The sequence below is a fragment of the Tilletiopsis washingtonensis genome, assembly GCF_003144115.1.
Source record: "Tilletiopsis washingtonensis strain MCA 4186 unplaced genomic scaffold FA09scaffold_17, whole genome shotgun sequence".
Classification (NCBI taxonomy): domain Eukaryota; kingdom Fungi; phylum Basidiomycota; class Exobasidiomycetes; order Entylomatales; genus Tilletiopsis; species Tilletiopsis washingtonensis.
Genome location: NW_020312014.1, coordinates 515,763 through 527,280, shown reverse-complemented (window position 1 = coordinate 527,280; position 11,518 = coordinate 515,763). Strand labels below are relative to the sequence as shown.

The following is an 11,518-nucleotide window of genomic DNA, read 5'->3' as shown; positions in this document are numbered from 1 at the left end:
CGGAGCGCGCAGAGTCTAGCAGCAGCCGCCCTGTGCGTTCTCGCCGACGGACTGGCCCTGTCCGAGCTTGACGTTCGACTTGCCGCCCGCGGCGTTGTTGACGGCCGTCGAGCCCATACTGCGAAGTGGAGCGTGAGCAGAGGCACGCAGAGCTGGGGAGTCGGACGCCGCACCGGTCCTTGATCTGCTTGGCCACTGCAGAGACGCGTGTTAGCAGGTGCAAAGCAGGGCGTGCCAAGCTCGCCGACTCACTGGTCAGGAATGCTTGCTCGACGTTCGTCGATGCCTTGGCACTGTAGGGATCGTGTTCAGCAGCTGACACCGCAGCAGACCCGAGGCGCGCCGCACCTCGTCTCCAGGAAGGGGATGTTGAGCTGGTCTGCGAACTGCAGACGCGCACGAACCACAAGCGTCAGTGTCCGGCACAGCGCGGCATGACGCAGCGGCAACATACCTCCTTGGCGGTGTTGTACTCGACGACCTTCTTGCTCGTCAGGTCGCTCTTGTTGCCGACCATGAGCTTGTTGACGCCCTCGCAGGCGTACCGGTCGATCTCCTGCAGCCACTGCTTGACGTTCGCGAACGTGTCTGGCCGGCGCGTGTAAGTCTACGCTCCTGGCGCATCGATGCAACGCCGTGCCCTCACCCTGGTCCGTGACATCGTACACGACGATGATGCCGTGTGCGCCGCGGTAGTACGACGAGGTGATGGTCCGGAAGCGCTCCTGTCCTGCCGTGTCCCACTGTAAAGGCAAGCATTAGGCACTGACCAGGTTGCGCCTCTTCTCTATCGACCCGCTTCCATCGCGCCGCCAGCACAGCATCTCCCGGCATCGATCCGGTGCTTTCCGGCCTCAAGGCAGCTGTGCGCGAGCCTGCCACTTCACATCCATCTGCGTCGCAGGGCGGCCAGTCGGGCCGCGCATCTGGCCGCGTAGCCATGCTCTATCTGGCTCCAGCCAGACGTGGGCCCGCGCAAGCCGACTAGCGCCCCATCTCTAGACCGCTTGCGCGACGCGCCGGGCTCCTCTCGACCCTGGGTCCAGCGCTTGCGGCACTCACGATCTGCAGCTTGATCGTCTTGCCCTCAAACTCCAGGCTGCGGATCTTGAAGTCGACACCGATGGCTGAGCGGCGCGCGTGTCAGCACTGCGCAGCGGCCGACAGCATGCCCCGCCCAAGCGAGCCCGTGGCTGCTGCCCTCGAGCTGCAGCAGCCCGTCAGCCTGGACGCGGCGAGATGCGACTCACTGGAGATGTAGCTCTCGGTGTAGGTGTCGTCGGCAAAGCGCAGCAGCAGGCAGGACTTGCCGGTGCCCGAGTCGCCGATGAGCAGCAGCTTGAAGAGGCTGCGCGGGTTGTATGAGCATGCTGCGGCAATGTGCGCTCTGGCGGGCGCAGTCGCTCGGCAACGCGACGTGCTGCAGCCAGCTGGCACTCACTAGTCGTACTCGGGGTTCATGGCGGGCAGCGTGCGGGTGCGATGAGGGGAGAGAGAGAGGTGGTGGTGCAACGGCAGGTGCGGGCGGCGTGTGCGCGCGTCGCCGGGCCAGGCACTCCGCCTGCGCCGCGCAGCCGTGGCACGCCACGCCGCTTTGACGTTGCGGCGGCGCGCGGCGCGAGGCGACGGCGCGGCCGGCAGGCAGGCACGGCGGCAGCAGCATAGAGCGCGACTCAGCGGCAGCCGCCGCCGCCGCGCCGGCCGCGCCGCGCAGACGCTGCCACATCGGTGCTGCGCCGACTGCTGCGAGCCCCTTTGCGAGGCACGTCCATGGTGAAGGGACAAGGCAGCGCTCGCCGCAGCGGCACATCGGGCGCTGTGACAGCCCCAGCAGTAGGCTGCAAAATGCACAGAAGAAGCTCAGCATGGCGTCGAGTCGGGTCTCAACCATCCTCGAGCAGTATGAGGCGAAGTCGAGCCTACTTGCGCACGGCCTGCGCCGAAAAGCGCGGTGTCTCGTCTCCACGCCAGTCCTCCTGTGGCTTGGCAAGGGAGGCTGAGTAGCCCTAGCTCTCATTTGCACAAGCACCGCTGCATATCTGGCATCGTACAAGCGGCTGAGCGCCCGCCAAGCGCACAGCGGGCGGCTGCGAGGGTGGCCTAGGCGGCACTGCCCTTGTTTCACGCCTAGCAGTCGCTCAGGCGCGCCGGAGCCGGCGACGCGCACGTCCCTTCATGCTGCTGCTCGGCAGGGCGCCGGCCGCGGATGCTTCGCGAAGGCGTCGCTGCCGCCAGCGCCGCACAGCGCCACGGCCTGGTATGAGCTCCAGCTGGACGATCGCCTGTGCTTGTGCGATGTCAGTCTAGAAAGAAAGAAAGAGGCGCCGCGAGTCCAAGACGGGGTCGCAGCGGTCGCTGCCGGGGGTCCCGTGTCCCGCAGACGAGAGAGCGCGCGCGGCGCGGCAGGACGGCGTCAGGCTGCAGCAGAGCAGCGGCGCCCACACCGACCCCGACGGCCGGTTGCGGCGCCTCTTCGTCTCCTTCCACATCCACCGCTCCCTGCCCGCAGCGCCGCACGCAGCCCTGCGTCTACCCCTCTGCCGCCGCAGCCCGCATCCCCCGCCCGCTGCCGGCCATGGGCAACGGCGTCTTCGACCCGCCGCCGGCCACGTCGACGCTCAGCGCCGGCGACGGCTCGCTGACGAGCACGCTGGCCAGCTCGCTCGCCTCGCTGCTGCCCACGGCGTCGGCGTCGCCGTCGGCACACCCCGTGCCGCCGCCGGCCGAGCAGGCTGAGCGCGACTCGTCGCTCGCCCTCTTCCTCGTGCTGCTGCTCCTCATCTTCTCCTTCTGGACGAGCTACTACCTCAAGATCAAGAAGATCACCGCCGTGCACGAGACCATCGTCGGCCTCTTTGCCGGCATGGTCGTCGGCGCCGCGCTGCGCGTCGGGCCGGGCGAGCAGGTGCAGAACATGCTCAGCTTCTCCAACACCATCATGCTCAACGTGCTGCTGCCGCCGATCATCCTCAGCAGCGGCTACGATCTGCGCCAGGTGAGCAGGAGTGCGGCGCGTGGAGGTCTGCAGCGGCGGCAGAAGATCCGGATGTGAAGTATCCTGGGGTTGCAGGACCTGATGCTTTTGCGCTTGATAGGAGAACTTCTTCCGCAACTTTGGCGTGATCCTCACGTTCGCCTTCGCGGGCACGTTCATCAGCGCCATCGTCATCGGGTGAGTGCCGTGTGCGTGCGTGCGGGCAGGAGACAGCGAGCTGATCTTGCAGTACAGTGTGCTGGTCTACCTCTGGTCGCTGCTGCATCTCGAGTCGATCTCCCTGACGCTGCTCGAGTGTCTGATCTTTGGCTCGACGCTGAGTGCGACGGACCCCGTCACGATCCTCGCCATCTTCAACACGTACAAGGTCGACCCGCAGCTGTACAGTGTCATCTTCGGCGAGTCGATCCTCAACGACGCCGTGTCCATCGTGATGTTCGAGTGAGTCTGGCTCCGCAGCGCGCTGCATAGGTGCCCATCTGAGGTCGTCTCCAGCGTGCTCTCCACGTTCCGCGGCCAGCCAATCTCGATCTCGACGCTCTTCCACGGCCTCGGGCTCTTCCTCTTCGTCTTCACCTTCAGCATGGCGCTCGGCGTCTGCTTTGGGCTGGGCTGCAGTCTGATGCTCAAGCACTCGCGCCTGAGCGCCTATCCGCAGCTGGAGAGCTGCCTCGTCGCGCTGATCGCCTACACGAGCTACTTCTTCAGCAACGGCGTGGGCATGGGAGGTGAGTCCGGTGGGGCGAGTGTCCGCTGCGCGGCGCTGACCACACCGCCCGCCAGGCATCGTCTCGCTGCTCTTCTGCGGCATCACGCTCAAGCACTACGCCTACCATAACATGTCGCGGCGGACGCAGCGCGCAACAAAGTACATCTTCCAGACCCTCGCCAATGTGCGCACGTCTGGTAGCTCGTGCCAGTGCCCTGCTGACCTCTCATCGCCCTTGCAGCTGTCTGAGAACTTCATCTTCATCTACCTCGGCCTCAGCCTGTTCACGCAGAGTCAGCTGGTCTACAAGCCGCTCTTCATCATCGTCACGGTCGCGGCCGTCGTAGCCTCAAGGTACTGCGCCGTCTTTCCGATCGCCGCGCTCGTTAATGCCTTCAAGCGCGCGCGCAATGCCCGCCGTGCGCGGCGTGGCCCGCCCGGGGCGATGCGCGTACAGGCGGCGCACGACGAGGAGCTATCGCAGGAGTACCAGATGATGCTCTTCTGGGCGGGCCTGCGCGGAGCGGTCGGCTTCGCGCTCAGCGCCGGCATCGAGGGCCAGAATGCGGCTGCGCTGCAGACCACCGTACTCGTCGCAGTCGTCATCACCGTAGTCGCGTTCGGCGGCACAACGGCGCAGATGCTGCAGATCCTCGGCATCCGGACGGGCGTGGAGGACGAGGAGGGTTCGTCAGACGAAGATGAGGCTGGCTTCGTCAATGCCCGCCAGGTGCGGATGGCCGGCGTGCGGCGCCGTCAAGGCTACTCTTCCTCCCGCGGCGCGAAGAGCGCGCCTGACTCGCGGCCTCTGTATCGCGACGACGATCTGGGCGACGAAGAAGATGGCGCTAGCGCAATGTCCGACGACGTCTTGCCAGGAGCCTCGCACGGCGTCGCCGGCGTCAACTCGGAAGCGCTGGCTGCGACGGAGGACCACAGCGTGCGCGCCTTCCTCGACCGCGCCGGCCTGATCATGCGCGACGGCCGCTGGTTCAGCACGCTCGACCAGCGGTATCTCACGCCGCTCTTCACGAACAGCGTCGCCTCGCGCAAGCACGAAGAGCGCCGTGCCGCACGACGAGCCGATGCTGCAGCGTCCGCGGCTGCCGCGGCCGCAGACGACGCCGCCGCAGACCAGATCGTCTGGGGCATGCCGGGCGACACTGGCTGGGCGCCGCCGGGCGAGCGAGACGCAGACGAGGGCCTCAGCGAGAGCGACGACGACGGCGACGTGCGTCGGCTGGGGGCCGGGACCGGCACGCGCGGCGCACGACACCCGATGCGCCGCTCCGGCAGTCGAGGCGGCTCTGACGAGGACGTCAGCGTATCGCGCCCAGCCAGCAGGCGCGTCTCCGGCGCCTTCACGCCGACCAGCGCCCGCCAAAGCAGCGTGGACCACCGAAGCTCTCGGCCGCCAGACAATGCGTGGCTGCGATGAGGCACGGACTGATGAATGGCATGATAGAGTACAAATGCAGGTGACGACGAGGGGAGACCAGTGTGCAAGCCCGGTGCGTGGGGCGGCCATCCGAGAGGCATCGCTAAGCGGCCTTGCGCGCGCCCCGCACGCCACAGCCAACGCAGCTCATGATGAGCTCCTGCGGCCGCTTGGGCCGCTCTGCCTCGTCGTCGCCGGCTGCGGCCTCGTCGGCGGCCGAGTCGAGCGCCGGCGCGATCTTGAAGCTCACGCCCGTAAACTCCTTGATGTCGCGCAGCATCTGGACGGCGTTCGCCGTGAGCTGGCCCAGACGCAGGTGACCCACGTCCTCCGGGCCGACCGCCATGAGGAGAAGCGCGTGTGCCTGGTGCGACCGGCCGACGCAGCCGCCATTCGCAATCTCACACAGCAGCGCGTGCGATGCGCGCTCCGCCACGTCCTCGGGCGGCACGCCGGGGCCAGACAGCGCCTCGGCGCAGTGGAGCACGCCCGTCGTGGACGTGGAGACGAGAGACAGGGCGAATCCTGGCGATCTGAGCAAGACACGACCGTGTGAGCGCCACCTTCGCGCCGCAATGCGGCGTACTCACTTGCCGGCCTCCTCGCCTCGGAACACATCCGCGAAGACGTAGAGATCAGGCACGTAGCGGCCGAGGATGCCACGGCTCTTATCCACCAGTCTGCTGGCCATGTTCGGGCTGACACGGGCGGCGCTGGCAACGCCTCTCAGGCGGCGAACGCGGCCGGCTGAGGTGAAGTCGAGTGTGCGCAGGCCCGTCGTCGTCGGCAAGAGCGGGCAGCGGAACTGCACCGAGCCGCCGCCGAGCGGCGGCATGCCGCGCGACAGGACACGCAGCTCCAAAGGCGCCGCGAAGCTCGTGCCCTCGGGCAGAAACTGCGAGAGAAGCGGCAGCGTCACAGTCCGCAGCAAGTCCACCTGGAGTAGGCACGTCAGTGGCGGCAGCAGAACAGTCAGCAGCGCACATGGCTCACTCCAAGATCTCCTTCGCCCGTCGTGATGCCCTTGAGCGTGAGGCGCAGCTCCTTCTTCGCAAAGGGCGCAAGCAGAGCGAGCCACTCGAGGAAGTAGCCGACGGGCCGCGCCGTGCCGCAGTCGTGCACTACATCGCCTCCACTGATCGTGCCCGGGCGAAACGAGATGGACGTGCCTTTGCAAGACGCGGTGAGCTAACGCTCCAAGTGCTCTGCAGCGGCATGCAGCCCGCTCATGACTTGCAGCGCCGACTGCACCGGCACTCACCCGTGTAGCCGATCTCGACGACGCTGCCGTTGGTGCACTTCTCCAGCAGGCGCAGGAAGCCAGCCTCAAAGTCGCGGATGCCAGGCTCGGCATCCTCGGCACGGATGCCGTCGATGCGCAGCGGCCGCCCGGTGAGGCAGGCGAGGACGAGGCGCTGGCGGAACGCAGCGTGGCCGCGCAGACGCAGGTATTGTGTGCGCCCGGGCGCGGCGGCGGCGGAGGAGGAGGAGGAGGCCGAGGGCATCGCAGCAGCGGCAGCACTGCCTGGTGTCGAGAGGATCTGGAGCTCGCGGCGGTGAGATTCTGGGCAGAGCTGTGCAGATGCAAGGAGTGGCGAGAAGGCGGTGCGAGGGCTGCTGGTGTGCAGGAGGGAGGAGAGCTCGCTGTTCGGCGGTGCGAGAAGGCCGCCGCCGCTGCTCCGCTCTCACATTTTTGGCGGGCGGCCACACGTGACAGGCACCGTGGGAGCGAGCACTCGACTCCATCCAGACGCCGCGCCAGCGCCGCGCGCCCCGTGCGGCATCGCGCATGCGCCTTGCCCATCCCACTCACTGCTCCACCCCGACCTCACCTGCCCAGACGATCGCTCTCTCCTCCGCTGCTCTCCGTGATCCGCACGCCTGCACGCGTCTGAATCCTCGCACGACTGGGCCGCTTCACTCCTCACGCCCGGCCGCTCTGCGCCCGCCATGACGCTGGTGGAGGGAGACGAGCTGCAGCGCATCTGGGGCCTCGTCGCCGAGCTCTCGGCGCAGCTGTCGGCGAACCGCGAGCTGTGCACCAGTCTGCAGCAGCAGCTCGACGAGCTCAAAGTGAGAGCGCCTGGCTGTGCTGCCGGCCGTTGCCTCTGCTGACGCGCGCTCCTGCCGCGACTCAGGGCCAGGCCATCCATGCCAGCACGGGCTACTCGCTGCGCCGCTTCAACCTCGACATCTCCAAGGAGAAGTTCGAGTCGAGCCTCGAGCGCATCAATGCGTCGCTGGTTATGGAGAACCAGTCGCTGGCGCACGAGAACCGGCAGCTCAACCTGCTGCTGCGCGAGTACGAGCAGACGCTCGAGACCGTCATGGGCAAGTTCCGCACGTTCTCGGTGGGTGTTGCTGCACGGCCCGCCCGTCACGACAGACATTGACGCGCCTGCACCTCAGCACGCCACACAGCAGCACACGCTGCAGCTCACGTCGCACTACGAGTCGCTGCTCTCGCAGAGCGCCTACAACGCCGCCTCCGGGTCCCTCACCCAAGAGACATCCATGTCGACGCAGCTGACGCAGCTCGGCTCGCTCGTGCGCATGGCGCTGCGCTCGCTCGAGGGTGAGGCACCGTCTTCGCCCTCCTCCGCAGATCTGGAAGCATATAGCGTCGGCGCCCTCTCCGGTGCTGCTCAACCGATGCCCCGCGGCTATGGCTCGGCGCCCTCTGCTGATCCGCGCTGGCACGGATCTGGCGGGTACACGGGGCCAGCTGGCGACCCGGACGCCGCTGGCGCCTTCGCTGCGCTCGAGGAGCTCACCGAAGAGGAGCGGCTGCGCTTCGAGAACGCTCGGCTGCGCGAGTTGCTCGGGATCGCAGACGAGATCCCAGACCCGCCGCCGCCCACTGTCTTCCCCACGAAGGAGCAGCTCAGCCTGGGCAAGCCGCGTGTCGGACGCCGAGCCAGCGCTGCTGCGGCCGCGGCCGCTGCAGCAGCAGCGGCCGAATCGTCGGCGAGCCCTGCAACTAGCCCGCAGACATCACCACAGACGCGCCCAAGCCCCGGTCCGGATCTGATCCCTGCCGGAGGCGCAGGAGGGCCGCCGCAATTGGACGGCCCGCCGCCACCAGTCTCGAGCATGTCCACGTCGCCCGTCCGTGCTATTCCGGCCGCCCTCGCCGCTCGGACGAGCCCGCGCACTCTGGCTTCGGGCACGACCAGCAGCGCGCAGCTGTCACCGACCAGCCCAAAGCTCCGCACTCTGGACGAGGCACCTACCGATGCAGAGCTGGCGCAGAGCTCACCGGTCTTCGACGACAACGACAGCACCGATGCAGCTCCCGTAGCAAATCTGCCGGCTGTCGCTGCCGCTGGTGCGGCGGAAGACGAGTCGCCAGCGGAGCCGAAGGCGCCGGAGCAGACCCTGGGCTCGTCTTCACCGCCCCTGGAGCCGCCCACGAGCGTTGGCAACGCAGCGCCGCCGCCAACTGAGGCACGCGACATCGAGCCTGCGGCCGAGTCCGCGGCCGCGCCTGCCGACGCCCCGATCAGCACGAGCGAGCAGCCGAGCGAGTCCTCCGCGGCCGAGGTCCTGCCCGCCTCCAGCTCTGCCGAGACCTCGGAAGCGGTAGGCGAGCACGCCGAAGACGATGCTAGCCCATCGAGTCTGCTACTCGATGTCACTACGGATGCCCCTGGCGACGGCGAGCAGACCTCCTCAGCCGAGCCCGCCGACGCGGACGTCGAGGCGGCGCAGGCCGCCGCACCAGTCGCAGCCGAGGCGGAGCACGTCGAGAGCTAGGACAGCTCGGCAATATATCCCATGCGTCTCGCGTCGTCACGCATATTACATCAAGGCATGCTTGGGAGGGGTCGAGGGGTAAAGGGTCGTAAGTAGACAGATTTGGAGGGCTCGTGGGCGATGTGGCTAGTCGGTGCGGCTCTTGCTGGCCCGCTTGTCGTCGCGACCGGTCCAGAACGAGCTGAGGTCGCCCACGGGCTGCGATGAAGTGTCAGCGGTCTCTCTGGAGCGCCACGGCGAGCCGAGGTGACTCACGATCTTGAACGCGTGGCCGCTGTCGCCGACCATGAGCGCGAGGAAGAGGTACCAGCCCGTGATGCTGGCGATGAAGCCGAAGGCGCCCGCAGCCTTGCTCCAGTGCTCGACTTGCGTGAGCGTGAGGCCGTCGTTGGTCTGTGGCGCGGGCAGGTGAGCGGCGCGCAGGCAGCAGCACGAGTCGCAGAGGGCTCACCAGCATCACCGCCAGGCACACGAACGTCGGCCACAGCGCCGCAAAGATGATGATGAACACCAGGTTCGTGCGCAGCGAGCAGATGAGGAAGACGGTGTCGCTAGAGGGCGATGTCAGCGTCGCACTGTCAGGACAAGACTGCGTTGGCCTCACATGATGACGTAGGTGATCTGGCGCAGGAGTGCGTCAGCGACGAGGCTGCGACCGGCGTGTGTCGGCTGCTGCTCACCTGCCAGAAGCCGAGGGTCTGGTTCTGCTGCACGGCAGCGACGGCGCCGATCGCCGCAGCTGAGCGTGACACGCGTCCAAGGTCAGCCACGAGCTACACCTGCGGCAGCCGGCAGCCTTGACTCACTCTGAGCAGTCGTCGTGGCGGCGAGACCGAAGTTGGTGTTGAAGACGCTGCTGAGCGAGAACCAGTAGCCTGCGGGAGCGGATGGTGAGCATGGCTGGCCGCGTGGAGGACGCTACGCGTGACGGCGAAGCGGCCGCAGCTCGGTGGTTGGCGCCAACGGCGCATGCGCGATTCGCAGCCTGGAGCAAGGCTCACCGGAGAAAGAGGCGAAGACCACAAAGGCGAAGCTGTTGCCCGCGATGATCTCGAAGATAGCAGCGAGAAGCATGCCCATGCCGCCGATGAACTGCGGACACCTCGTGTCAGCGCTTGCCGCGCGCAGCTTGGCGCGCAGACGTACCGTGTACGGACCCACGGCCGCCCAGGTGGCGGTCAGCTCGAGGGTGCCGAAGCGCATGAGCGCCATCGACGCAATGGTGAGCGGCACGCAGAACGAGACGATGCCGAGCGCCGTGGGGCTGGAGAGATGGCGCATGAGCTGTTGCACACTTGCCGCGTTGCCTGCCGCAGCAGACTCACTTGCCGATGCGCGAGAGCGCCTGGAAGTTGGGCAGCTCCTTGGTGTCAAGGTACTGCGCTGTAGAGGCGGCGTGCATCAGCGCTGGAGAGGCAGCGACGGCGTGGCCGTCGCGAACGCACCTTCGTAGTCGCCGCCACGAGGGTAGCGGCGGCCGTCGACGACGCTGGGCCCGCTGGCCAGCGGCGCACCGCCCTGCAGCTGCGAGTGCTCGCCGGAGGCCAGCGTCTTCTCGCCGTGCGAGGGCGAGTGCGAGGTCTGCGCCTGGAGGTCGGTCATGGCGTTTGAGGTGCGTGGGTCGGCGTCGGTGGATACGTGGGCGAGCGGCTCGGGGAGATGGGAGGAGGAAGAGAAGCGCCAACTCCACACACAGCAGCTTATATGTACCCCACCGCCTGCGATGCGAGAAGCGGGGCACCGATCGCCGGGCCGGAGGGTGGGCAATCTTTGCTTGATGAGCGGCGGCACACGGCGGAGGCGGGGGCAGATGTCGCCGCCCGCCGTCCGCACCGCTCCTGCCGTGCTGAGCGGAGCGCCACGGCCGGCATCAACATTGCTCTGTACACAACGCAGGCCGCCTGCACGAGCCGCTATTTCCTGGGCTCAGCCATGCCATCTTGGCACCGCAGGGCAGAGGAGCAGCCGCGAGGCGGCGTTGCTGCGGCGGCACGGCCGGTGTCTCCACACGATGGAGAGCGCCCCTTGAGGCGCGGCGGCGGCCCCGCCGCGCGCGCCGCTCGCTTCCCCAGCCCCTTTTTGCTCTCGCCCACTCGCATCACAGCGTAGCGCGCGCTTGGGCCACCTCCAAGCTCCTCGCGCTTAGCGTCCCGAGACCCGCCGGACGCCGCGGCCGAGCTCGGCCATGCTTGCCGCCCGAGGATGCATCTCAGACGCTCTTGCACCCGCGGGCTGCACTCAGACTGCGACGCTGATGTGTGCGCTGTCTGCCTTCGCCCGCCGTCCGTCTCCCCCTGCTGTGCCGCTCGCTCGGGCCGCGAGCACACGTCCTGAGGCGAAGGTCTCCAGCCAATGGCCGCTGTAGCAGCAGGTAGGGGTCTCGAATGCCAACAGCTATGACTCCCCGCATCCGTGGCTTCGGCAATGCAGCCATGGAAGGCGTAGAGGTGCCTTTGCTCCATCACCCGCTGCCGCTCGCAGGTCGCACGACAGTCAGCACCGAGGAGGTTGCCGCGGGTACCGCCGCCACGGCGCCTCCGCTGCGTGCAGCTGCGAGGCGGCAGCATGCCTGTCGCCCCCTCGGGACAGGATAGCTTCGGCCTGTTCATCCGCCGGCCCC

At 67.7% G+C, this 11,518-nt stretch overlaps 5 protein-coding genes across 5 annotated transcripts; 2 read left to right on the top strand and 3 right to left on the bottom strand.

The window, feature by feature from the left end:
• Positions 1-15: 15 nt before the first annotated feature.
• On the bottom strand, positions 16-1,461 carry FA09DRAFT_300049 (GTP-binding protein ypt1; the record flags this gene model as incomplete). The annotated part of the gene is made up of 9 exons (XM_025740318.1): positions 16-118; positions 174-195; positions 253-293; positions 349-386; positions 455-588; positions 647-743; positions 1,063-1,127; positions 1,251-1,348; positions 1,442-1,461. 9 exons carry the CDS (start codon positions 1,459-1,461, stop codon positions 16-18), a joined length of 618 nt encoding a protein of 205 aa, XP_025596800.1.
• Positions 1,462-2,493: 1,032 nt separating this feature from the next.
• On the top strand, positions 2,494-5,182 carry FA09DRAFT_321201 (sodium/hydrogen exchanger). Its single transcript, XM_025741010.1, has 6 exons — positions 2,494-2,995; positions 3,096-3,172; positions 3,230-3,436; positions 3,491-3,723; positions 3,779-3,888; positions 3,946-5,182. Exons 1-6 carry the CDS (start codon positions 2,576-2,578, stop codon positions 5,140-5,142), a joined length of 2,244 nt encoding a protein of 747 aa, XP_025596799.1. The 5' UTR covers positions 2,494-2,575; the 3' UTR covers positions 5,143-5,182.
• A 50-nt stretch (positions 5,183-5,232) lies between these two features.
• Positions 5,233-6,647, bottom strand: FA09DRAFT_321198 (18S rRNA biogenesis protein; the record flags this gene model as incomplete). Its single annotated transcript, XM_025741009.1, has 4 exons — positions 5,233-5,675; positions 5,733-6,079; positions 6,136-6,311; positions 6,404-6,647. The coding sequence occupies 4 exons, from the start codon at positions 6,645-6,647 to the stop codon at positions 5,246-5,248; spliced, it is 1,197 nt and encodes a 398-aa protein (XP_025596798.1). The 3' UTR covers positions 5,233-5,245.
• A 135-nt stretch (positions 6,648-6,782) lies between these two features.
• FA09DRAFT_331376 (hypothetical protein) lies at positions 6,783-9,024 on the top strand. Its single transcript, XM_025742998.1, has 3 exons — positions 6,783-7,215; positions 7,281-7,493; positions 7,552-9,024. Exons 1-3 carry the CDS (start codon positions 7,093-7,095, stop codon positions 8,896-8,898), a joined length of 1,683 nt encoding a protein of 560 aa, XP_025596797.1. The 5' UTR covers positions 6,783-7,092; the 3' UTR covers positions 8,899-9,024.
• Positions 8,957-10,935, bottom strand: FA09DRAFT_331374 (hypothetical protein). Its single transcript, XM_025742997.1, has 10 exons — positions 10,344-10,935; positions 10,224-10,281; positions 10,045-10,162; positions 9,900-9,990; positions 9,705-9,773; positions 9,579-9,637; positions 9,503-9,519; positions 9,350-9,449; positions 9,154-9,291; positions 8,957-9,096 (listed from the first exon to the last, which is right to left on the bottom strand). Exons 1-10 carry the CDS (start codon positions 10,498-10,500, stop codon positions 9,025-9,027), a joined length of 879 nt encoding a protein of 292 aa, XP_025596796.1. The 5' UTR covers positions 10,501-10,935; the 3' UTR covers positions 8,957-9,024.
• Positions 10,936-11,518: the final 583 nt, after the last annotated feature.

Excerpts from the sequence above, each read along its gene's own strand:
- FA09DRAFT_321201 (XM_025741010.1), top strand. The coding sequence starts at position 2,576 with ATGGGCAACGGCGTCTTCGACCCGCCGCCGGCCACGTCGACGCTCAGC. Across the intron at positions 2,996-3,095 it reads GCGGCTACGATCTGCGCCAG|GAGAACTTCTTCCGCAACTT; the intron begins GTGAGCAGGAGT and ends TGCGCTTGATAG. Across the intron at positions 3,889-3,945 it reads TCTTCCAGACCCTCGCCAAT|CTGTCTGAGAACTTCATCTT; the intron begins GTGCGCACGTCT and ends TCGCCCTTGCAG.
- FA09DRAFT_331376 (XM_025742998.1), top strand. The coding sequence starts at position 7,093 with ATGACGCTGGTGGAGGGAGACGAGCTGCAGCGCATCTGGGGCCTCGTC. Across the intron at positions 7,216-7,280 it reads AGCAGCTCGACGAGCTCAAA|GGCCAGGCCATCCATGCCAG; the intron begins GTGAGAGCGCCT and ends GCCGCGACTCAG. Across the intron at positions 7,494-7,551 it reads GCAAGTTCCGCACGTTCTCG|CACGCCACACAGCAGCACAC; the intron begins GTGGGTGTTGCT and ends CCTGCACCTCAG.
- FA09DRAFT_331374 (XM_025742997.1), bottom strand. The coding sequence starts at position 10,500 with ATGACCGACCTCCAGGCGCAGACCTCGCACTCGCCCTCGCACGGCGAG. Across the intron at positions 10,163-10,223 it reads GCGCTCTCGCGCATCGGCAA|CCCCACGGCGCTCGGCATCG; the intron begins GTGAGTCTGCTG and ends CCATCTCTCCAG. Across the intron at positions 9,991-10,044 it reads CGGCCGTGGGTCCGTACACG|TTCATCGGCGGCATGGGCAT; the intron begins GTACGTCTGCGC and ends AGGTGTCCGCAG.